The following is a 26,847-nucleotide window of genomic DNA, read 5'->3' on the forward strand; positions in this document are numbered from 1 at the left end:
CTACATAGAATACTAGTTAGTTGGTAAAAGTGTTAATACTAGCACTTATTGTAAAAGAAAATTGAGAACTCTAATATCGATTTTTGCATATTGGGAGCTAACTCGAATTTCGGTTGTGGACGTCCTAAATTCATTTTGGTGCTACATGTGATTGTGATTAAAGAAGCCATGCACATTTTTGTGGAGCATCAACAAGAAAATTAATTATTGCTATATGAACAATTTGTTTCTCTATCAAGTTATAACCAGAGTGACGGAGGAAGTTGAAACAAAAGAAGAAAACAAAAACCAACCAATTATAACAATCTCTTCAAGTAATTGAATGCGCATTTGACCATGACCAATCAACTATGTCAACTTCTGCCGATGGCGAGTTTTGAAGCAAGAATTCAACTATTCCTTCAGGTATAATGGAAGATGGTTCCAATCCTGCTTTATAAGCTTTTTCTAATTCAGCAGCTTCTTTTCGTGACTTAATTTTCTGTAACTTGGTATAAACCAGTATCTTGCGGAGTTCATATGAAAGTGGTTTCATTTTCACTTTCAAGGACTTCAAGTTACCTAAGGAAGGGAGCTTGATCTCGAATAAATCAGGATATAAGGAGAGAACCTAAGCAACAAGGGATATGAGAGTGAGTGAGTCAGTCTTATGCATTGCGAAAAAATTTAGAAATAAGATACGAAAAAACACATGTTAAAGAGAAAGTAACACCAGAACCTCAAAAGCTGCCAATTTATGGTACCTGAAGAGTACTTGCAGTGACTGTCAATGATTTTGTATTAACAAGCCCTAACAGACTGCTGAGTAGAATCAAAGGATGCTTGGTGTCCATATCCAACATTTCTGCATCAATATCTACATACTTAACAGAAGAAAGACTGCTCCTAGAGATTATCTGACACGGCTTACCAATAAAAGCAAAGGAAACAAGGCTCGGAGTACAAAGCTCAATTTCGTAAAAATCATAAAAGCGACTACGGACAGTAAAATTGACAAGCGTCGGACTTGATATGCAGAGGAATATTCCATCCCTCACAGAACAATCGCAAAGGACCAAACTATCCAACCGGCTCAAGTCTGAAAATGGCTCAGCACGTCCATCATGGTCAGCACAAAAGGCAAAATTCTGTAGATGGAAGGTGGTTAATGCTGGCAAATTGAGAGATTTCGGAAAAAATGGTCTTTTCCCAATAGGGAAAACAGAAAGATTAAGATATGTTAAAGTCTGACAAGAAAAAATGGTAGGCGGAATTTGTGCAATATCACAATTGAAATAAAGTCCTAATCGCTGGATATTGTGTGAAACAGCATAATTAACAATCCTTTTGAGTAGGCGAGGCTCAATGCAACCCTTTCGGTTTAAATCAAGAGCGTGCAATGCGATTGAGGAATCACGAAGAGACAAAACCCTAGACACAAATTTGGTGAATATCTTGATAGTTCGAAAGTGTGAAGAATGCAATTTAAGATCAGGAAGACATTTCCAGAGATCCTTCCATCTTGAGGATAAAACACAAGTTCGAACGGCTTCTTTGGCATTTAAGAATGACAGTATATGGAGTATAACGCAATCGGGTAAGTCACTGAGTATGTCTATGTTTTGACACTCACTGACCTTTACTGTCTTCGTCGTTGGCTGAATCAACGCTGTCGCATCAGATGAATTAGACATTTTGATAATAATACCTAATAATCAATAAAAATCAAAAGGTTAAAGCAAAATAGGATTATTTTCTGCAATACAAGAAATTGAGCGACCAATTCTATATATGTTGAGTTTTTGAAACTGAGCAAAGACGTAGTAGTAGTAGTAGTATTCAATTAATTGCAATGGATATAAAATCGAGAAAACCTATAAAGTGAAATTAGGAATGATGATTCGGGAAAAATGAAATGAGAAATACTACCTTGCGAGTAGCGATAGAGCTTTGAGTTGCGACGTCGGAGGAGTAAATTGGAACCAGTAACAGTTATGTTGACATTTTATAGGGTTTCTTCCTGTTTTTCATTTTGCGGGGAGGTAAGGCCAAAGTTTTTCGTGTTAATGGTTAACGGATATCCACGTGGACATCTGCTATGTACTCCTTTGAATATAAATACCATGTGTCCCCTGCATATGCGCACCAGTATCCGTCAATCGAGTATTTTGCGGATTTTGCAATATGGATGAATATCCGCACATATTCTTCTTGGTATCTTATTTTATTTGTTTAAATGGAACTATATATAATTTAATCCTCCTATATTGACAACACAAATGAATATCGAGCTAAAGAGAAAGCACTATCATCTAAAACTATTTTACATTGAGAATATCAAAATATTATACTATATATTTTTTATTAAATTAGAGAGTAATAGGAACGCAGTTATAACTAACTGAAACAGTTGGAAGTCAGTTTGCTTATTTCGCAAGCAGCCAACATTAGATGAGCTTTAAAGTCTTCAATTTTGAGTACCACTTATCAACACAGTACCATTAAAAGCTAATGTACAAAGACTCGGAGTACATAGTTCAATTAGGTAAAACTGCTCTAATTCATCATATATAGTTAAATTGACAAGCGACATACTTGATATGAAAAGGTTTGTGCACCCCTCACAGTACAATCGGAAATGAGCAACCTATTAAAAGTCAAAAATGGCTCAGCGATGCCATTATCCCCGACACAATGCAAAATTCCCTAGGTGCAAGCTAGTTAACGCCGATAAATTGAGAGATTTCGGAAAATAGTGTTTCATTACCTCTACGAGAGTAAATAGAAAGCTTAAGATGTGTTGAAGTCTGACATGAAAACATGCTAGGCGGAATTAATGCAATGTCACCATTGACACGAAGTCCTAATTGCTAGACATCGTGCGAAATAGCATAGTTGACAATTCTTTTGAGTATGTGAGGCTCCTTATCACACTTAAAATCGAGAGTCTCAGTGACTCTAGACACGAATTTGGTGAATCTCTTGTAAATTCGAAAGCGTGAAGAAAGCAATATATCAGAAGGACTTCTAGGCCTAAAGCAAAATTTCAAGATTTTTAAAAACCACCAATAACAAAATTGGAGGTCTTTTAGACCTAATTAGTTTATGCACTATTAAACAAAACAAAAATAAATAGTATATGCATTTATATGATTGATTATATTTTACTAAATTAATTAGTAGCAAAGGTAGTAAGTGAAATTAATACAATGATGTCTAATAGAATAAATACTATTAGCTAAATTAAAATTATAATTTGAGACCTAAAGAGGTCCTTTGTTTGCAATGGCATGGGTCAATTCTGCATGTAAAAAGCATAAAGTCAATTGAATCATATAGAGAATTATGCTACCAACAGAGACTGGTGCATTTACATATGTACCAGAAGCTCCACTTTAAGTTTTATAAATAATGTTCAGGTGGGGGTAGGACCCTTGAACAAAGATTGAGATAATCTTATAAATAACCATGAAATCATTAAAAAATTGTACGCACAAATTAAATTGAATTTATGCACCTTAACTATTTCATGTTATCTTTAAATGAATTTAAGCTAGATACTATTTCAAGATGGTCCTATATATGATTATGCATAATAGATGCACACAATTATTTTTTACATGTTGTAAGCTAATGTTTATCTCGGGCTGTAAACCGCCTTTAAACTAGAAGTTACTTCTGCATCAATGTCTACATGCCTAAGAGAAGAAACATTGCTCCCAAAGAGTCTTTGATAAGGAATACCAGTAAAAACAAATGTGCAAAGACTCGAAGTACATAGCTTAATTAACGCCGGCAAATCGAGACATTTTGGAAACGATGTTTTATTACCTTGATCATGGTAAATGGAAAGCTTAAGAAATGTTAAAGTGTGACATGAAAATAAGCTAGGCGGAATTTGTGCAATGTCACCATTTATACTAAGTCCTAATTGTTGAATAGTGTGTGAAATAGCATAATCTACAATCCTTTTGAGTATGTGAGGCTCCAAACGACCATTATCACACGTAAAATCGAAAAAGATAAAACCTTAGACGGGAGTCTGGTGAATTTCTTACAACTCGAAAATCGAAACAATAGAATATAAGAGCAGGAATACGTTTATAGAGATATGTGAAATACTATAGATCTCATTATACAATTTATACTCAAATATTAGAAACACTACTCTTAGGATATGTTATTCAATCACACCAAATTTAAATTTATATGACTTAAGTGATGTAACAGAAAATATTCGGAGATATTTTATTTAGGAAACTACTATGAATCAACATAAAGTATATTTTGTTTGAAAAGAATTGTCATCCTAAATATAAGGGAGAGTTGGATTTCAAATGTACGAGAGTGTTAAATAAGACATACATGATGAAATTAGTTTGACGTCTTATGGCTTATGTGGATAAATTGTTGGTAAAGATTATGAAAGCCAAATATATTTGCGGTTCTTCCAGGTATCCCTTATGTGAATTTTCTTTTTGTCTCCTCCTCTGCTTCGAAGACTATTGTAAATATTTGGGAAGATGTCAATAAAATATCACCTGAGTAATTCAAGATGGTCATGATACAAGATTTTGGAAGGACAGTTGGTTTAGATGCTTTAATAGCCTTCAATCACATTTATTATGGGTTATACCTATTGGGGAATCTAATTTTTCAATATTTAATTATGCTTCAGAAGGTAGATGGAATCGAGACAAAATTCAGAGGTATGTGCCAAGGAAGATTTGTGATAAAATTGTTTCTATTAAACCCCTCTACAAGAAGACATGATATTATTTGTTGGAATCTTCCTACAAATGGTCATTTTACTTTTAAAAAATGCTTACGAGCTTCCTTGTTCTCGACAAAATAACACTGATCATGATCCTATATTTGAGAATCTTTGGAGTTGGAATACCCCTAATCATTATTATAGAGTTTTTCTTTGAAATTTGGCTAAAAATATACTTAGAAATGATGAAAGATATTCTAGAGGGATTTCCACGGATAATCTTTGTCCTTGTTTTCATGAATGCCCAAAAACATTATGTATATGTTACGATATTGTGACGATGTTAAGGATTTTTGGAATGATCTGATTGAACTGGATCGCTAGAGTAAGTTTTTTAGCTTTAGTATATATAATTGGTTAGATTGAAATTTGTTTACCAATGACATTGGTCAAGTTCAATGTTATTGGAGTTTTTTCCTTGGTGTGGTTGAGTACGACATTTGGAAGGATCACACTAGTCTAGTGTTTTCTCAAACTTCCTCCTTAGAAAAAACTTTATTTTTTCAAATTCTCAATCAATTGATAAAGTTCTTCTTTAGCAGAAACCTCAACAGTCCTCAACTACTCAGGAAGTAGTTATTGCATGGCACAAATTCAACAAGGATGGTTCAAAGTAAATGTGGATGGTTCTTTTAGGGTTTCTTTTGGTAGTTCTACATGTGGTGGACTTGTTTGTGATACATATGGTACATTTGTCAAAGATTTTTATGGTAGAATTGGTTCTTGTTCTACGGTGTGGATTGAACTTTGAATTATACTCTGCAGTTGTTGTTAATATAATTCAGACATGATCAGCTACAAATATGCATATTCAACCTCTCCCCATGAGGTTATTTATCTTCTCCAATATTCATATTGGAGAATATCAATTACTCATAACATTAGGGAAGTCAATCGGTGTGTATAATAAGTGTCACTCTCCTCAATCTCTTGACTAAGTTTTAGTTGATTTTTTGTTTGCGAATTAAATATTATTATTGTTGATGATGTAAGTACCTATTTACCTCATTTGATTTCGAAATTTAATTTCTTTTTCAGCAAATAAATAAATAAAAAGTGTCTTCAATTACTTTTCTCAAAGATTATAAATTATATATTTAATTAAATATTAATGTGAATCTCATATTTTTATGGTGAACTAAAATAATTTGTGATCGAAAAATGAATTGAATTATTGGCCATTAGTTAAGAACGTTAATTTTTGCGAGCGAAAATAATTTTTGCGAGCGAAAACAATTTTTGCGCTACAATTCATTATCTCAATAACTTCTAAGATAAATATAATTAAATGATTTAGCAACACACCGTTGAATTCATGTGTAATTTTAAAAAAATAAATAAACTGTACATATTAATTAAACTCATAATAAGTCATCAAAATCAAAAGTTCATTCCAAAAATATATAAATAACAAAAGTTAATATTTTTGTTTCCAAATCAATTCGTTAGTAGAATTAATACTATGAATATGAGACTAATGACTTAAATACTAATAAAATTAATCCTCTTAAGTTAAATTTAAAAACTAAATTTGAGATTTGACCAAAAAATAATATTTTCAGTTACATCCACTTATAATTTTTTTAGGTGTTAGATTAGAGAGAATGTAGAGATTATGTCTTGTTAAACACTATCATAAAAAAATATTAAAATGAGTCATGTGTATACACTACTAGATCAACTTAAGCATCTAAATGGAGAATGGAAAATTAGATGTTGTGAACGAATACAAAGTGATGGATTTGTAATTAGGCTTAATTGCACTTTTGATCCCCCTATTATAGGTGAAAATTGAAAGTAGTTCCTTCATTTTGTTTCTCCTCAGTTTTAGTCCCCAAACAGAATTTGAGTCCAAATCATGATGAGTTGTCATTTTTTTAATGACGTGTCAATAAAAGGCTGACGTGGCAGACGCATACGTGGAATAAACTTATTATTATATTATTTGTGATTAAAAAATATAATTTATATTTTTAAAAATCATTATTATAATTGTTAAAAATAATTATTACAAATAAAATTTATTTGTTAAAATTAAATTAAAAGAAAAAACACCTAAAATCAAAAATCCTAAACAAATCAAAATCAAATGGATTCACTCATGAACCCTAAAATCATTCTCAAATAAGCTAACACACTAAAATATAAAACCCAAAAATAATGACATGCATGTAAAACTTACTTGCTTTACTATGAAAAAAAAAAACCAGAACTTGGAACTTGTAACAGAAATGAAACATGAGAACCAGCATCAGCAGCTTTAAGAAAGTAATCATCAAGCTCTTTGATAACTTCAACAAGATCTTTACTGTTCCTTGAAACCACCATTGCAAGCTCACTTGGTGTCTCTTTAGAATACCCCACTACACCAGACGCCGGAGTCGCCATACTCGCTGCCGCACCACCGGCCATCACCACCACCTCATAACCAGTAGTAGTAGTGGCTTCCCACTCTTCCTCCGTCGCTGACCTCGACGAAGGAGGCGGCGGCGGTTGCTGCATGAAAGGATCCCAGAAATCCCAACCGGAGGAAATCACCGGCGGCGGCGGTGGTGGAGGCGGTGGCGGTAGAAGAGCCGGGGAAGCCGTCTCGGAAGTCCATGTGTAAGAACTGATACTCAGACTCATCGGCGGTGGAGGAGGCGGCGGCATTGGCGACGGAGCTCGCGGCGGAGGCGGCAGAAGAATGGGCTGAGGGTTAGGAGGAAGATGGTGGTTAAGATGAGTGGTTTTTTTAGCGTTTGCAAAGTGAAACAAAGCTGAACCAATTGAACGAAGAGATCGAATGTACATAACATGTGCAGCTGAAAAAGCGTGTCTTGCTTCATGATTTTAGGGTTCAGAATGATTTTAGGGTTCATGATTTTAGGGTTCATGAGTGAATCCTTTTGATTTTGATTTGTTTAGGATTTTTGATTTTAGGTGTTTTTTCTTTTAATTTAATTTTAACAAATAAATTTTATTTGTAATAATGATTTTTAACAATTATAATAATGATTTTTTAAAATATAAATTATATTTTTTAATCACAAATAATATAATAATAAGTTTATTCCACGTATGCGTCTGCCACGTCAGCTTTTTTATTGATACGTCATTAAAAAAATGACAACTCATCATGATTTGAACTCAAATTCTGTTTGGGGACTAAAACTGGGGAGAAACAAAATGGGGGGACTACTTTCAATTTTCACCTATAATAGGGGGACCAAAAGTGCAATTAAGCCTTGTAATTATTTAAATATTTTGTTTGTTTTACAAAAAAATTAATTTATTAATTTACTCAAGAGACTTGTAATTTGTCCACTAATAATAATTAGGAGTACTTGTAGTTTTCGTACTCTTATTTTTTTTATTAATTTATGAAATTAATCTTTTTATTTTAAGATATGATAATTTGGATATTTCATTTAACTAAAAATTAGTGAGATAATATGTGTCACCTACCGTAACATATATAAAATGATATAAAATGATTAACACCTATAAAATCACAATAAAAAGTTTATCTTTATAATTTAATTAATGCTTCTAGATAATTTTATTTCATGAAATTGTATATCACATCATTTAAAACTTAAATTATTATTTTTTAATTAAAAAATAAAGAAAAATCAAAACTCTTGAATTTTAAAATAAAGAAATTAATTTGTATAATCTAGGAAAATAGAGGAGCATATCAAATGAAATTAGTTTTACAATTAGAAAATAAAAGAGTTAAATGTTTACCATATAACTATATATCGACCCTTTTTCTATTTTATGAGGTCTACTAGGCTATAATTAATTAGAAGAAACAGCTACCTGACAGAGTATATTTTTAAGTCAATACATCTTTTATACTATCATGTAACACAACTATTAGGTCAAGTTCATAATTAAATATAATTTTAATCTCTATAAAATTAAAATTTTAATTTTTTAAAAGACCAAAAAATGAATTTATATATTATAAATTTTGTTTAGTAACAGTCATCAATTTATAGTTTAACACGTTTTTTAATAAGTTAATTCAAATAATTTATAATTTACCATTTTTTTTAATTTTACTTTTACTATTGTAACAAATTCTTTTTTATTTTTTATAATTTATTTATTATAATAAATAAATAATTTAAATCTAAATAATTTTAATATATAATAATTTAATTATTATAATTTAAAATAAATAGCCTAACTAAATAAATAAATAAAAAATCCAATTAATAAAAATATTATTTATTAAAATTTTAAATTATTTAAAAATAATTTAAAAATAAAAATAATACATACGTTAAAGTAAATAATTTAGTTATTTGTTTTAATTTAAAATAAATAAAATAGAAAAATAAATAAAAAATATATTAAATTGATAAATTTTAAAATATTTTAAGTATTAATTGATAATTTTAATTAAAAATATCTATTTATATTATTTTTAAATTAATTAAACTGTTAGTTTTATTAAATATTTAATTAATTTAATAGTTATCAACTATCAACTAAAAACTAATCTATCAAAGAGAGCTAAAGAGTCGAACATTATGGCACATCACCCATTCAAAACATTAAAACATTTTTTTTTACCAAAAACAACATTAAATAAAAATACTAACAGCATAATTACTTTTCCAAGTCTTTTTCTCCAATCCATCGTCACAATTATAGAATCACTAAAATAATAAAAAATAATGTAATTTTTTTTACTCGTCAAAATTAATGTCATTGTGTAATATTCACTCATTCTATTCATATTTTATCAAATAAATATTAATTAATCATTTAAAACCCTAGACTTTTCGAATTATCAAAAATTTGAAATTATACTTCCTTCAATTCTAAACATAAGAGAAAATTTGATCGATAAAAATTGATATATTTGATACGAAATAAATAGTTCTTTCAACTTTCAAGTAATATTCATTATTTTCTCTAATTGTACCCTCTAATTAATAATACATATACCACTCCAATTTGCTATTTTTTCAAATTATATTAATTATATCAATAATAAATAAAAAGTAATTTAATAAAAATATAATTTATCTCTTTTATTTATACACTTTTCCTAAATTCTTACGTTACTTGGACCCAATAAGATAAATTATAAAGTTTAATTTTAAACGCATGTAAAAAAATACACCACCCATAACTTGTGCAATTATAAATAAATTGAATAACATAACATGTTCAAAGGATTTGATTTATGGCAAATGCTTACTAAAGAAATCATGACACTCATTAAGAAACTAAATATAAAATACTCAACTAGAAACGAATTGAAAATTGTGTTTTAAAATCTTAGAAAATTAAAATTTTGATTTTTTCAGTGCAAAAGTGCAAAACATCAATTTTTGATTCTTTAACAAATGTCGATAAGCACATCTTAGTAATACCATTTATTTATTTGAGCTTATATTAATATAAACACTTGTAAGACTATTTCTTATTGTTAATGAAAATAATTTATGATATGTTCATAAATTGTTTTAGTTCATATATAATTATTTTGACTTTATTTTATCTTTTATTTTAGAAATAACTTATATATTAACTCTTATATACAATAAACACTTATGCTATAAACACTCATGATTTTGTAAAATATAAAAACTAAGAAAGATAAATTCTATCTTTAATACACAAATAAGACAACTGTTATTTTAATACACATGCTTAGTATAGTGCAATATTTGTAGCATCTGACAGTGAGAACACAAATATTTTGGGGCTACAGCATGTTAAAAGATAACTTTTATGGAATAACAAAGAGGAGGAAAAGAGTAAATCTAGTGTTTCTTTATGTATGTACATTCAGTCAAAAAGAAATTATATATGTAAATGTAGGTGCACAGTAGTTTGAAACAAGTCTATTGGTAAGGAGTATCCAAATTGATCTCACCAAGAGCCCAACAGCAAGCATAAACTTTGACAAATATTGGAACTAGCAGACAACTAAATTGATTTTCAAACTAGAGGGATGGCACAGCACATCACCAAAGTTTTTTTTATCTCTAAATTTCAGGTAGCAACAAGGCTTTAAAATGAAGTTATAAAAGTAATGAAATTATAAAAGTCAGTTAATCAGACATTATATTTTTAACACGAGCTCAAGGACTCAAGGAAGAACATGAATGACACAACATAAACAAAAACAATATTTGGAGCTTCTACCATCATCAATATTGCAATGTTCGGATGCAAGAGTAGAGCTTATAATGATTGTGAAGTTTATGTAAGCTAGATACTAATTCCAAATGGTCCTATATGTGATTCAAAATGCACACAATTTTTTTTACATGTTGGCAGCTAATAATTATATCAGGCTGTGAACCAACTATAAGCTAGAATAGATTTCAAATTCGTGCTACAAATGATTAAAGAAGCTACGCGCACACGTGCACAAACACAGTTTCAAAGAGTACCAACAAGCAATATAATCCTTGCTATAAAGCATCCACTTAAGTTGAGACTAGACACAATCCTGTGATAATATAAATGGCCAAATTTATTTATTTACCCAAGAGGCTTGTAATTTATCCACTAATTAATTATGGCCCACAACCTAAGAAACCTCGGGAAGCACAAAAAGAGAAGTAAACAAGAAAAAAACCAATTACAAATGTCTCTATTCAAGAGGTTTCTTTGACCGATCTACAAAATCAACTTCTGCAGAGCGTGAATTTTGAAGCAAGAAGTCCACTACTCCATCAGGTATCAGTGACGATGGTTCCAACCCTGCCTTAAAGGCTTTTCGTATCCAAGCAGCCTCTTTCTGTGACTTGGCTTTCCGTAACTTGGCATCCCTCAGTGTCAAGCGAAATCCATATGAAATTTCTTCCATTTTCACTTTCAACGACTTCAAGTTATTCAAGGAAGGGAGCTTAATCTTCAACAGATCAGGAAATAAGGAGAGAACCTAAGCAATGAGGAATCCAAGTGGATTAGTCTAATGCAGGTCAATTAATTTTTTATACAATTTAAAGATAAATAAAAAGGTATCTTAAGAAATAAAAAGAAAGTAAAAATAGCCTCAAAACATGTTAAGGTACCTGAAGAGTAGTTGCAGTGACAGTCAATGATTTTATATTAGCAAACTCTTGCAGCCAACTAATAAGAAACAAAGGAGGCTCTGAATCATATGGAATGACTACCGCATCAATAACTACATGTTTAAGGGAAGAAACATTGCTTCCAAAAAGTCTCTGGTAAGGAGCACCAGTAAAAACAAATGTACAAAGATTCGGAGTACATAGCTCAATCTTGTAAAAGTTGTATCTGTAATTATACATAGTTAAATTGACGAGCGTCGCACTTGATATGCAAAGGGTTTTTCCACCCCTCACAGTGCAACTGGAAATGGACAAACTATTCAATCTATTAAATTTCGAAAATGGCTCGGCACGGTCATCATCGCCAACGCAAAATTCAAAATGTCCTAGTTTCAAGCAAGTTAACGCCGGCAAATCAAGAGATTTTGGAAATGGTGTTTTATGACCTTGATCAGGGTAAATAAAAAGCTTAAGATATGTTAAAGTGTGACATGAAAATAAGGTAGGTGGAATTTGTGCAATGTCACCGTTGAAATAGAGTCTTAACCGTTGTACATTGTGTGAAATAGCGTAGTTTACAATCCTTTTGAGGTTAGGCTCGAAACGATCATTACTACGCTTAAAATCGAGAGCGTGCAGTGAGATAGAGGAATCGCGAAGAGATAAAACCTTAGACACGAGTCTGGTGAATTTCTTGTAAGCTCCAAAATCGGAAGAATAGAATATAAGAACAGGAATAAGTTTCCAGAGATCTTTCCATCTGGAAGACAGAACGCAAGTTTGAACAGCTTGTTTGGTTTTGATAAAAGAGAGTATGTGAAGGATAATGCAGTCGGGTAAGTCACTGAGTCTGTCTTCATTTTCAATTTCATTGAGTTTAACTTTCTTCGCCGGCGGCGGAATCATAATCTCATAAGCTGAATTAGACATTCCGATAAGTACCTAATCACAACAAACAAAACAGAACAGAATTATTTTCTGCAATACAAGTAATTGAGCAATTTTACGGTGAATTATTTAAATGAGCAAAATCGTGATTGATAAACTGCAATGAAATAAAAAGTTGAGAAAACCTAGGATTTGTGAATAGATTGGGAAAAGGTGGAAAGGAAAATTCATCCGAGAAATAAGAAATACTACCTTGCAGTTTTTGATTTGAGTTGAAGTAGATGTGGTATGAATTTGGAACGATGGGGAAAGGAGTAGAATGGATTGCAAGTTGCAACAGTTTAAATTCACGTTTTCTAGGGTTTATAGTTTATATTTTAGATTTTGATTTTGAAAGGAGAGGAGAGGAGAGGAGAGTTTTCGTCGAGAATTGAAGAATCTGTTGTGCTGTAGCGATGGAGCAAATAAAACACTCTGAAATTTTGTTTTTTTCTAACAATAAAGAGATTTCTTTTTACAGAAGGGACAATCGGATTTTATTTTATTTTTTAAAATTAGAAACTATTATTGCAGACAATTAAAATAAAAAATTAATAATAAAGGGCCTTTTTTCTTACTGAGGAGACAATTAGATTTTTTTTATCTATAATTTTTTAAAGAATTTAATTTATATGCAATAACAATTTAAATAACTTAATTATAACCAATAAATTAATATAGACATTTGACTTTTTAAAAACTCTAATGTGTATCTTTTCAATGCATATTAAATGACTTTAATGGATTGGCAAATGCTAGATTTTTAATTCTTAATATTTGGGTCTATGTCCTTAACGGGTATAAAAATCTAATATTTAAATGTAAATTAAAAATCTATTCTAATAGAAATATTATTATTGAGTTTAATAGATATGTGTTTATAACTTAAAATATTTTTATCTATAAATATTATTAAGAGTTATGAATTTACATGAAAGAGAAATTTGAAAAAATATTTATTTTCTATCTATCTCAATCATGTTGCCTTCAAGTGAAGTAGATGTGTTAAAGTATTATCTTTGTTTTAGAACAAAATTAAATTATTAATTTTTTCAATCATTTTAGTCAATTGTGGAGCAATTCTTTTTTTGCGTATTTCATGTATTATTTTGTGCGATTTTAATTTGAAACTAATTCGTATTTATTATTTGGTTGTTCTTTTTGTTTTTGATTCAATATTTCGATTATTTTTTATACATCTTATAATCAGGATAATCTATTTTAATACATTTAGTTGACTTCTTTAAAAAAATCATACCCCATTTTTTATATTTTATATATACTACACAACAAGAAAATTGATATTTTTAATTTTAAAATTTGTAAAATGCAATTTATTGTATTTAATGTTCATTATTGCTTTAATTTTCATTTTTGTGTGTAAAGATTTGTATTGATGATTGAATTCTGCTAAAATTGTTTGATTGAGGTTAAATAAATATCAAAATTTCTAAACGATATTTATTTAATGTCTATTATTACATTTTATTTTCATTGTTATATCATTAGAGAATATATTTTTACATAGATGTTGAATGATTAAAAAAATATATTTAATTAATGTCTATTATTGAAGTTGAATGATTAAAAAATATATACTTCTAAAAGATATTTTATTTAATATATATTATTGTATTTAATTTTCATTTTTATATTTAGGTTGAATGCTTAAAAAAAATTAGAATATGTTTTTTAAATTTTAAAATTGTTATTATTTTTATTACAATTATTTCAAAATTGAAAAAAAAGTTACAACTAAAAAGTAACGAACTTTAGAATAAAACGTAAAAACATAAAAAATAAAGACATAAGAAAGAGATAAGAAAAATAAAAATAAAAATTTATTTACGTGTGTAATATTAAAATTAAAAATTTTATTTGAAAATCTTTTTGGACTACATTAATTCAATTAAAATCTGTAATTAAATTGCTTTTAGTTGTAATTTTTTATTTAAATTTAAATAATAATATTTCAGTTATGTTTTATATAAATGCATTTAATGTTGTATAATTGTGAAAAGAGAATCAACACATAGAGTATTATTTTATGAAATTGTTTCAAAATAATATTAGTATCTTTAGATTAATATGAATTTAATAAATAAGTTTAATGGTAGTTTTGGTCCTTTTAATTTTATTAATTAATGAAATTGATTATTCTATTATAAAGATGGTCAGTTTTGACTCCTCTATCAGATTTTTTAATTAAAAAAAAAATAGTAATTTGACATATTTTAAATAACATGAGATACAATTTCATGATATAAAATTATATAAATACATTAATTATTCATTTGTCATTAATTAAATTACAAATATGATTTTTTAAGTTTAAAGTTAAACTTTTACGGTATTTTTATTTCAATTTTATGAACATTAATCATTTTATATTATTGTATCATATGACACGTTATTTAAATCATATCACATTGTTATTTTTTTAATTAAAAAATTAGATAAATGAATCAAAATTATTAATTTTTAAAATAAAAAAATTAATTTCATAAATTATTAAAAATAAGAAAATAAAACTGTAACTAAACCTAATAAATATATACTGTAACTATAAATTAATTTTTCACTAACGTTTGATGAAAGTTTATCTATTGAGGAGTGTAGTAACATAATAAAATACATTATTTTCATTGAACGTGGTTGTAAAACTATTTTACACACATAGACTACATATTTCTATCATCTATTAATATTTTGCTTGATTTTTAAATAAAAAACTCTCAAAATAGTTTTTAGATATTCATAAAAAAAGTTAATTGGATTACTTTAATTATCTATATTTTTATAAATAATCAAAATATTAAAAGAATTGTTTTTATCACTTCTCATCTTATGAACTTATTAAAATAAACACAATAAACTTTTTTTTTTCTCATAAATTAAACTGACCTAAAAATTCTAGAAAGAATAAAACCAAAATCTCTCAATTTTTAAAAGACTTCGATTTTTTTTTTTTTTTATAGAAAAAGTACTAAAATTGACTCGAAGGTAGCATAAAAATCTACTAGCCAATAGCAAGTTAATTTTTCTTTTTTTTATGGAAGGGGTTAGGCAGGTTAATTTATTTTTTAAACTATACAACTAGGCATTGCAACGGAATGAAACAACCAATTTCTTAGTGTGAAATTTTGGTTTTTATTTTCGTCTGCGACAAAATTCGAATTTCTTTACATACACCCGCATCCATTTATATATAAGATAATAAATTTAAAAGTAATATTAATTATAATACAGTAAAATAGTTAATATTATACAATTAATAAAATTAAAATTATATTTTTTATAAAGAGAATATTATAATTTTAAAAAACATTAAATATATATAAAATTCAAAACTCATTTCTTATCGAGTGTAAAATTTTGATTTCCATCCTCGTCTACGACAAAATTCGAGTTTTTTCGCACTCGCATTCATTTATATATATAAAATAATAAATTAAAAAATTATATTAACTTTTATAAAATTATATTTTTTATAAAGAAAAGATTATAATTTAAAAAAATATTTAATATATTAAATTTATATAAAATTTAAAATTACAATAATATTACTAACATAACAATGTCAGATGTTGATTGGATATCAACAGTCCCAAATCCGTTTCTGTAAAATTTAAAATGACAATAATATTACTAACTACCAAGTTTCAATGTTAGAGAAAACCTACACCTAATCAAAACAGATTTTTTCCGCCTAAATCAAGACGAGTTTGAATAAGTACATGCATGTAGAGAATTTTAATAGACCTATGGTATAATGTAGTATTTATAGTAGGCATGTGACAATAAGAAACACAGATCTTTTTGGGGCAACGCAATGACAAAGATAAGATGTATGGAATAATACAGAAGAACATAACACAAGCTAGTGTTTATTTATATGTACATGTACAAGAGTTTGAAACAAGTCTATTTGTAAGAAGTATCGAAATGTTTCTCCACAAGAGTCCAGAAGCTGAAGCCTAAACTTCATCAAATATGGGAACTAGCACACCATGACAGCACTGAAATGATATTCAGATTAAAGGTCTACCCTTTGGGTGACACAACCTACTACCAAAGTTTTATCTCTAAATTTGAGGTAACAAGACTTTGATCTAAATGACACTATCAAAGACAGGCAATCAGACATAATTTTATTAACACGAGCCCAAACACTCAAGGAATATCATCAAATAACATATACACAAACAATATTTGGCACTTCTAACAGGACCAATATTGTAGAATGATTAATGCCAGGCTGGAACAGCAGAGCTTCTCCACCCTTGCTAATCAGTAATCGTTACTTCATTTTGCTGAAATTGTTTGATTGAGGTAAATAAATATCAAAATTTCTAAAAGATATTGATTTAATGTCTATTATTACATTTTATTTTCATTTTTATATCATTAGAGAATATATTTTTACATAGATGTTGAATGATTAAAAAAATATATTTAATTAATGTCTATTATTGAAGTTGAATGATTAAAAAATATATACTTCTAAAAGATATTTTATTTAATATATATTATTGTATTTAATTTTCATTTTTATATTTAGGTTGAATGATTAAAAAAAATTAGAATATGTTTTTTAAATTTTAAAATTGTTATTATTTTTATTACAATTATTTCAAAATTGAGAAAAAAGTTACAACTAAAAAGTAACGAACTTTAGAATAAAACGTAAAAACATAAAAAATAAAGACATAAGAAAAATAAAAATAAAAATTTATTTATGTGTGTAATATTAAAATTAAAAATTTTATTTGAAAATCTTTTTGGACTACATTAATTCAATCAAAATCCTTAATTAAATTGTTTTTAGTTGTAATTTTTTATTTAAATTTAAATAATAATATTTCAGTTATGTTTTATATGAATGCATTTAATGTTGTATAATTGTGAAAAGAGAATCAACACATAGAGTATTATTTTATGAAATTGTTTCAAAATAATATTAGTATCTTTAGATTAATATGCATTTAATAAATAAATTTAATGGTAGTTTTGGTTCCTTTAATTTTATTAATTAATAAAATTGATTATTCTATTTTAAAGATGGTCAGTTTTGACTCCTCTATCAGATTTTTAAATTAAAAAAAAAATAGTAATTTGACATATTTTAAATAACATGAGATACAATTTCATGATATAAAATTATATAAATACATTAATTATTCATTTGTTAGTAATTAAATTGCAAATATGATTTTTTAAGTTTAAAGTTAAACTTTTACGGTATTTTTATTTCAATTTTATGAACATTAATCATTCTATATCATTGTATCATATGACACGTTATTTAAATCATATCACATTGTTATTTTTTAATTAAAAAATTAGATAGATAAATCAAAATTATTAATTTTTAAAATAAAAAAATTAATTTCATAAATTATTAAAAATAAGAAAATAAAACTGTAACTAAACCTAATAAATATATACTGTAACTATAAATTAATTTTTCACTAACATTTGATGAAAGTTTATCTATTTTTCTATCTCATACAATTAATATTGAGGAGTGTAGTAACATAATAAAATACATTATTTTCATTGAACGTGGTTGTAAAACTATTTTACACACATAGACTACATATTTCTATCATCTATTAATATTTTGCTTGATTTTTAAATTAAAAACTCTCAAAATAGTTTTTAGATATTCATAAAAAAATTAATTGGATTACTTTAATTATCTATATTTTTATAAATAATGAAAATATTAAAAGAATTGTTTTTATCACTTCTCATCTTATGAACTTATTAAAATAAACACAATAAACTTTTTTGTTTCTCATAAATTAACCTAAAAATTCTAGAAAGAATAAAACCAAAATCTCTCAATTTTTAAAAGACTTCGATTTTTTTTTTTTTTTATAGAAAAAGTACTAAAATTGACTCGAAGGTAGCATAAAAATCTACTAGCCAATAGCAAGTTAATTTTTCTTTTTTTTATGGAAGGGGTTAGGCAGGTTAATTTATTTTTTAAACTATACAACTAGGCATTGCAACGGAATGGAACAACCAATTTCTTAGTGTGAAATTTTGGTTTTTATTTTCGTCTGCGACAAAATTCGAATTTCTTTACATACGCCCGCATCCATTTATATATATAAGATAATAAATTTAAAAGTAATATTAATTATAATACATTAAAATAGTTAATATTATACAATAATAAAATTATATTTTTTATAAAAAGAATATTATAATTTTAAAAAACATTAAATATATATAAAATTCAAAACTCATTTCCTATCGAGTGTAAAATTTTGATTCCCATCCTCGTCTACGACAAAATTCGAGTTTTCTCGCACTCGCATTCATTTATATATATATAAAATAATAAATTAAAAAATCATATTAATTTTTATAAAATTAAAAATATTAAAATTATATTTTTTATAAAGAAAAGATTATAATTTTAAAAAATATTTAATATATTAAATTTATATAAAATTTAAAATGACAATAATATTACTAACGTAACAATGTCAGATGTTGATTGGATATCAACAGTTCCAAATCCGTTTCTGTCCTCCAAGTTTCAATGTTAGAGAAAACCCACACCTAATCAAAACAGATTTTTTCCGCCTAAATCAAGCCGAGTTTAAATAAGTACCCGCATGTAGAGAATTTGTTGTCATCTGCATATACAAATTTTAATAGACCTATGGTATAATGTAGTATTTAAAGTAGGCATGTGACAATAAGAAACACAGATCTTTTTGGGGCAACGCAATGACAAAGATAAGATGTATGGAATAATACAGAAGAACATAACACAAGCTAGTGTTTATTTATATGTACATGTACAAGAGTTTGAAACAAGTCTATTTGTAAGAAGTATCGAAATGTTCTCCACAAGAGTCCAGAAGCTGAAGCCTAAACTTCATCAAATATGGGAACTAGCACACCATGACAGCACTGAAATGATATTCAGATTAAAGGTCTACCCTTTGGGTGACACAACCTACTACCAAAGTTTTATCTCTAAATTTGAGGTAACAAGACTTTGATCTAAATGACACTATCAAAGACAGGCAATCAGACATAATTTTATTAACACGAGCCCAAACACTCAAGGAATATCATCAAATAACATATACACAAACAATATTTGGCACTTCTAACAGGACCAATATTGTAGAATGATTAATGCCAGGCTGGAACAGCAGAGCTTCTCCACCCTTGCTAATCAGTAATCGTTACTTCATTTGGCTTGTTACATACAATCATAATCCAACTTTCCAAACTGTCTCGTATCATTGCTTCTAGAGCTGCATCTGCATCCCATTCGTACATGAAGAATATCCTACAAATGGACCATTGTCTAAAACCCCCGGGCATAATGAATCACTTAGTACCTTCTAATCAAAGTTTCCAGGAATGTCAACATCTGTATCCGAAGGATTCGACATTCCTGTATCTGAAGGATTGGAAAGCTCAGCCAGGGGTTCCTGTAGGTCAAATGAGCCAAACGTAAGAAGCAACTCAAATGCATCTTATAGAAAATTATGTATGTTTACCTACACAACCCTTGCATTTACAAATGTACCGGAAGCTCCATTCTAAGTTTCATTGGCAAAGTTCAAGTTGAGCAACTTGAACTAAGATGGAGCCTGTACAGTTGTGAGTTGTGAATACGAGTTGTTTAGATAAACATTATCAAACAAGCTACTCGATAGGAATACCTGCTCATCATCATTATCCGAAGATTGATCAATTTCCAATGGCAGAGTGTTTGTTAGGTGTTCTGCAGATTCAGGCAATTCCTGGACAAATACAACATTTGGTAAGTATCATAAACAATTCATAGAAGCTTTCGTGTTGTCAATACCCAAAAAGAGGTATCTGAACACTCCAAATCGGGTGTAAAAGAATATAGAAAAACAAAATTAAAACTACCTCATCACAGGGGTCTAATGTATGATTATTTGAACCTTCAGCGGCAATAGCCTCGGAAGGAATTTTAGAAAAACCCTGAACATACCATAAAGTTCTTATGCAAATGGAACAACAAATGCAGATCAACGAATGATTTTACAATATTTGAAAGTTACTTGTTCATTTTGGATGACAGACAATTCCCCTTCAAGAACAGTAGGCTTGACATCAATACGAGGGTCCTGTCAATTTCATTCAAGTTGATAGGATATTAGGTGTTTTAAGACTATGATGCAATTAAACTGATCTAACAATTTAAGGTAAGGCTGTTCAAAACTTATGAACTAGTTTGCTTTTCCCCTTAGTGGAGGTTAGGTTGTTTTGAATTTTATTTTTAAAGATTTAAGGTTTGAAACAATTCAACTCAAATCTCATATTGATCTGAACAACAAACTTTAATGATAAATCTTCCACGGAGAACTTCACAAAACTTATTTTCATGTCCATGTGAAGTGTTTCGATCTCTGTGACAATCAAAAGCATACACAGGTAATTGGTTTACTCGTTCCATTTTGACAAAAGTTTAATTGAAAATGTCGATAAAAATCATTTAAAGTAGCTACAAATATATTATTTGAAAATATTTGTCATACAAATTGTAAATACATTTCAGAATTCTTCAATTAGTAAGTTTCCCCAAGATACCTTATTTCATGGGATTTTGATATTTGACTTTGTTAATAAAAGGGAGTGACTGAATCATGATTAGTTGGCAGGTCAATAACTTGACTTAGATATTTATCTTATCCCCCCCTCCAACTTTTATTCTTTTCCTTTCTCTATTCTATAATAAAATAAATTTTATTTTCCCATCACCGACAAGAGATTTTGTTTCTTTTACTATCCAAAAGCACCTGAATAAGATACCGCAAACCCAATAACTTATGACGAATCCATCACCAAAACATTATTAAAATTGTTTGCAGAACTGATTCCACATAGCATTTGCAATTGCCTTATAATCAGGGGATAAATCTCGAGAAAATATTAAATGCTCTATCTTACATACCAGACCACTTTGCTCAACAGAAAGGTTTCTTCCTCCCTTACTGAGATCTCTGAGTGTCCCCTGTCAGAGTAAAGAAGCAGACTCAGAAAAGATGAATATATTTGCAAGATTCAGACAGTAAAAAGATATTGAAAATGCAGTAAACACATATGGTCAACGGAATCAGACATGCAAAGTAAAACGAAAGCATAAATTATGCGACAAGCATATCATACAGTCAGAACACAGCATCTAATTTGCCAGACATTAACTATAAAGCTCCAGGAAGCTCCCATACAATTGAGACCATTGTCCGGATTCCCGATAGTAAACAATAAAAATGGCACCATGAAAGATAATAAATGACAAAGGTTTAGTAGAGTTTGACAGAATAGCTTCCAAAAAAGTTGATGATAATCTTTAAGAAAGGATTACATATAAAAGAAAAAAGTATTGGACATCAGATATAGATTATTTTACTACAAATCTAAATGAAAGATTTGGTTTGCTTTTGGCATCAAACAATAATTCATTTGACCTAAGCAGCCATGTCCAGCTAACAGAAAAGAATTGTGTTGCTGCTGTACTTTAAGTACAGAGGTTGAACAAATCAATTCATCAAAACCATACTATGTTATCAAAATGACTAACCTTGTTGGCCCACATAAGGCCACATGCATTACATAAAGTTCTTGGTCCAGCTGGCCCGCGGCGCATTGCAGGAGTATTATTTTCATTGACTCCACAATGCTGACATCTACGTCTAGAAGACAAGAAAAAGAGAGATTTTGAATTAGAATATGTATATTCACAAATCTCTCTCACACACACATAAGAGAATGACTGTGTTTAAAACTCACAAAGATCCTGGATTAGGAGTGCCATCTTGACCAACACTCTGTGGTGAATCACAATTAGAGGAACTAGGGTTTTGCTTCAAGGATGCAAACTGCCCCTTCTTCCGATGCATCCTAGAAAGAAATAAAAGAGAACAAAAAAAGGCATTTATAGATAGAAATGAACACATAAACTTCAAAGACAATTTAAAATCAAACTGAAGTCTACAAGAAGCCAATAGTAGCATAAGTATTTGACCTTAAAAGGTCAAAATGCAATCAATTACTATCAACAAACATGCATTATGTCCCTCACACTCCTTACTTTGGCTGTTGGGAAATCTACTCATTGATATGCCTCAATGGCTCTACATTTTCACCATTGTGGGAGAGTAATAGGCTTGTCCTGTTAGTCCCAAAAACCTTTTCACAAGTACTCCTTTTTCAAGGAGGGAGTAGGCTCAGTGGTGTTAGAACTTAGAGCTTAACCATTTATAACTGGAGCATAATTCCAGGGATTTCACCGTCTTCATCTACTTATTGGTTAAAGCAAATTTCTTGTCCCAATAAACTTCCTTGATAGTTTTGCAAAGAGAGGATTAGGAAGCTCTATTAAATTTGTTTATTTTATCTTATTCTCAAGGAGGATAGAAACCAAAATTCTATATTTGTAATCACAGTCTTATCTGGTATATTATCTAGACGCAACTGCCAACTGCACAAAAGTAATGGAGCTGACATTTTGGCCAAAGATAAAAATCATATACAAACTTATTTATAAAATAAATTTCAGAGATTTACTACAATTATTGAAGAGCATAAACAGTGTTTAAGACAACAGAATGACCATGTTTTTAACAAAGCCGAGATAATTTCTTGTGTACAAATTATAGATCTAGAAATAATTCATCACCTTTTTGGGGTAAAAGGGTGAGATATGAATTTTCATTTACCTTTCTGCCACCTCTTTTCTCACAGTGTATCTAATTTTCTTGTCAAAACATCTTTCCTTGCGTTTTTCGCGGAACCTGACCAAGGAAGCTATTCTTCGTGAAAGGTTTGAGCGCTTTGTAATACTGCCCATGCCCTAGAGATTGCAAGAGCCAGTGCACAAATGCAAGCATAAAAATACAATACAATTTATAAAATTGTTCTTGTTAACTGAATATTTGCTTTACCTTGTTACTTTGATCAAATGGTAGTTCAACAGTAGGCATGCCTGCCTGCCCATCACGTCCTTCCAATAGCAGCAAAACAGCTTGTACCTGCAATGTAAAATTTGATCAGCAAGAATTCCTCAATAGAAAAACCTTCAATAAATGCCCTTTTGGAAAGCCAAGTAGTAAATACTAATTTAAATACAGGACTTCATTGTAACTTTCTTCCACAACATACATTATATTTCAACAGATATTTGAGTCAATTTACAATGGTAAACCGGTCTTATAAAGTTCCTATCATGACATATCCAAGGAAGAGTTGCACCCACCCATTGTAGATATAATGTAGGAAACCTTGCCTTGCAATAGCAAGAGGTCTTGACTTCCTAGTCGTACAACAGCAACTTTAACCGTTGTGTCAAGGTTCCCATGATTTGCTAATAACTTACAAAATGTCACTTAATTTTCAATATCAGAGGTTTGACAACTATTTTTGTTTTGATCATGGGCTTAAATCTATAATAGTTGGGTCACACTAAGTTACTTTAAATCTTCAAAGGATTATGTGATGATTTTAGTTAATGAATTATTAACTTTTATTTGGACAAGTTAAGGTAATTACCATATTCTTGTTTGAGTGATGCAATCAAGTTTAAGTTTGATGCTAAAGATGTAAAACCTGAGCTATTTCTATCATTCCTAAGCCTTACTAAATGTCAATATTTCTTTCTTCCAAAGCCCAAATCTATTCTATGAAAAACTTCCGCCAAAATCCATTGAGCTCCCACATCAACTTCTTCAAGTAGTTAATATCCAGACAGCCATTAATGACAATGAGATGAGTAATTCCTATCCTACCAATTGCAAACCACCTAAAGTTGAAAGCTATGAAGCACAGATATAGACACAAACACTAGACATGATAGGAATATGGACACACCGGCCCAGTTAATCTCTAAATAATAGTTGGGCTTTTAACATTTATACCATACCATGATCTATCTCGTAGGAATTTTTTTCATATACTGTAAAGGAATTCAAACCGCTGGTTCTTCACAACATAGATCAACAACAAGCACATTGTAAATTATCCAGCGCTTACCCAATTCAAAGTTCTTACCGATGTCTTACATTACAAATCCTTCTAAGTGTGTGCTTGGATTCATTAAAAATCATGGCGTGACCGTGAGAGGGAGAAGTTCCAATTTCTAACTTTATAAAATCACGGGGAGAACATGTTGGGAAGTGAGAATGATAAACCCATTACCCATCTTGAATCCAAGCATAGGCTTAGGTATGTCAAAAATCAGTTTAGTAATAGACAAGCAACTCACATGCAAACAGTGTTGGCAATCGCGGATTGTGAAAAATAACCGTTTGTTAAAGTTTTGCTACACAATAGTGATATAGTGTGCCACTATAGCCGCTATTTGACAATAATTTGTACTTAAAAGTATCGTGGAACAATGGTGATATATTCAAATTTCATTATGCTATAGCGCTATAGCAGCTACTACAGCGGCTATATAACAACATTGCATGCAAAGCAGATAATTATGCATTTGGCACTATCTTTACCACACAACAATCCCATTGAATAAAACCAACATAATGATTCACATTTATTCAATAATCTATGTTTAATATATACTAATAAATTAAGTAACAGCACGCCACTCAGCATTTTATTTCATTGTGTTATACAGTCCTAACAACAATTTAGCAAATAACAACCCGTTTGTTTAAGTTCACCAAAACTGAATGCTAATTGCCGTGAATTATGTTAACCCTAAACTACAAGCTCAAGTCAGAACAGAAATTCGCATCATGAAAGTAAAACAAATAATAATAATTAGAAGTGACGAATAAATTACCTTCTGATGTGTGACAGAGGGAAAAACGTAAACCTCACCCTCAAAAGAAAGAGTGAGTTCACTAGCACGCGTAGTAGGCAAAACGACGTCGTCTTGATTCGCACTCGCTGCGGCAACGTTCACTGAATTCACATTCGTTTCCTCCAACTCATCCATAGTATCATCGCCACCATCATCATCGTCGTCTTCGTCGTCAACAACATCAATTGCAGGGTCTTCGAATTGAAGAGGCTGTTCCGCCATCAGTTTCGCGTGGCAGTGTCTGTGTGAATGAGAGTATAAACCCTAATTTTGAAGACTGATACGTCGATCAAAACATCGATTTCAGTCGGGTAGAAATTCAATTAGGGGGATTCTGAGAAGGTTCGAAAAGGTTAGGAGAGAGAGGGAGAGAGAGAGTTGAAGATCTGGAGAGAAGTTAGAAGAGAGAGCAGGAAGAAGGCGCTGAAAACGAGTGAAATTTTGATTGACGGCGTCAAGCGTGTCGTGAATTGTGTTTCTCTTCCCTTGCTCATGCACCAGAGAAAGATTCTTTTTTTTTTTTTTAAAGAGAAACAACTTTCACACTCTTTTTTTGGGTGTGATGAATGAACACAATTCTTTTCATATAAGAGAACGCATATTATAACTGGACGAAATCACAATTTTGCTTATTGAAAAATAATTTAGATGAGTTGCATTTCTTGAGTTTATTAAATTAGTGTTGGAGAAAGTCTGAAGATTCAAAAAAGATTAAAAAAATAAGTCTGCAAATAGATATTTATATGTTAATTAATCATCAATAAGGTCTTTAATGCAATAGTTGAATTTGAATCTGAATTCTTGTTAGATATAAGTTGAATCCATTCAATTGAATTAATATATGTGGGTTAATCATAATGGTTTCAATGCACATAATAAAATTTACGTTCGATAAAAAATATAATTTGTGTAGAAGATTTTAAGTAAATACTTAATACATGAGATTTGATATGTCTGGATAGTTTCTTGACTTTTCATCTTTTATTTAGAGATGAAAAATTTATGTTGTAAGGTCTACCAACCAAAAATACATGGAGCTAAAGAATATATTTGATATGCATCAATCAACTTTATCTATAAATTATCAAAAATTGACCATCTTCTTTAGCATCAATACACCTGCTTAGGTTTGATCAAATATCATCTCTCAATTTGGTGTCTCGAATAATATTAGTCAAGGTAAATATTTATGCCTCCCATCCTTAGTGCGGCACGACAAAAAAGGCTATCTTTAGATACCTTAAGGATGAAATTTGGAGAAAAATCCAATTGTAGAATGCAAAATTTATTTCTCGCATAGGTAA

At 29.4% G+C, this 26,847-nt stretch overlaps 3 protein-coding genes across 7 annotated transcripts; all 3 read right to left on the reverse strand.

Annotated features, from left to right (window-relative positions):
• Positions 1–175: 175 nt before the first annotated feature.
• Positions 176–2,182, reverse strand: LOC101490295 (F-box/FBD/LRR-repeat protein At1g78750-like). 2 transcript variants are annotated; one of them, XM_073368229.1, is made up of 4 exons: positions 1,909–2,181; positions 1,617–1,687; positions 744–1,127; positions 176–610 (listed from the first exon to the last, which is right to left on the reverse strand). In XM_073368229.1, exons 2-4 carry the CDS (start codon positions 1,671–1,673, stop codon positions 311–313), a joined length of 741 nt encoding a protein of 246 aa, XP_073224330.1. In that variant the 5' UTR covers positions 1,674–1,687; positions 1,909–2,181; the 3' UTR covers positions 176–310. The 2 variants fall into 2 exon arrangements, with proteins under 2 accessions (XP_073224330.1, XP_004501664.1); XM_004501607.4 differs by having other exon boundaries at positions 744–1,687; positions 1,909–2,182.
• Positions 2,183–11,144: 8,962 nt separating this feature from the next.
• LOC101489962 (putative F-box/FBD/LRR-repeat protein At1g78760) lies at positions 11,145–13,144 on the reverse strand. The gene is made up of 3 exons (XM_004501606.4): positions 12,925–13,144; positions 11,785–12,726; positions 11,145–11,651 (listed from the first exon to the last, which is right to left on the reverse strand). Exons 2-3 carry the CDS (start codon positions 12,712–12,714, stop codon positions 11,361–11,363), a joined length of 1,221 nt encoding a protein of 406 aa, XP_004501663.1. The 5' UTR covers positions 12,715–12,726; positions 12,925–13,144; the 3' UTR covers positions 11,145–11,360.
• A 6,315-nt stretch (positions 13,145–19,459) lies between these two features.
• Positions 19,460–26,102, reverse strand: LOC101489527 (GATA transcription factor 19-like). 4 transcript variants are annotated; one of them, XR_189881.4, is made up of 11 exons: positions 25,523–26,036; positions 23,667–23,753; positions 23,442–23,575; positions 22,513–22,623; positions 22,304–22,415; positions 21,674–21,733; positions 20,781–20,846; positions 20,626–20,700; positions 20,412–20,492; positions 20,247–20,339; positions 20,039–20,177 (listed from the first exon to the last, which is right to left on the reverse strand). XR_189881.4 is itself a non-coding variant. In XM_004501605.4 (10 exons), the coding sequence occupies exons 1-10, from the start codon at positions 25,763–25,765 to the stop codon at positions 20,088–20,090; spliced, it is 1,059 nt and encodes a 352-aa protein (XP_004501662.1). In that variant the 5' UTR covers positions 25,766–26,102; the 3' UTR covers positions 19,460–20,087. The 4 variants fall into 4 exon arrangements, 2 of the variants coding, with proteins under 2 accessions (XP_004501662.1, XP_027190440.1); XM_004501605.4 differs by lacking the exon at positions 20,247–20,339 and having other exon boundaries at positions 19,460–20,177; positions 25,523–26,102; XR_012163051.1 differs by lacking the exon at positions 20,626–20,700.
• Positions 26,103–26,847: the final 745 nt, after the last annotated feature.

This window comes from Cicer arietinum, chromosome 5, assembly GCF_000331145.2.
Source record: "Cicer arietinum cultivar CDC Frontier isolate Library 1 chromosome 5, Cicar.CDCFrontier_v2.0, whole genome shotgun sequence".
Lineage (NCBI taxonomy): Eukaryota > Viridiplantae > Streptophyta > Magnoliopsida > Fabales > Fabaceae > Cicer > Cicer arietinum.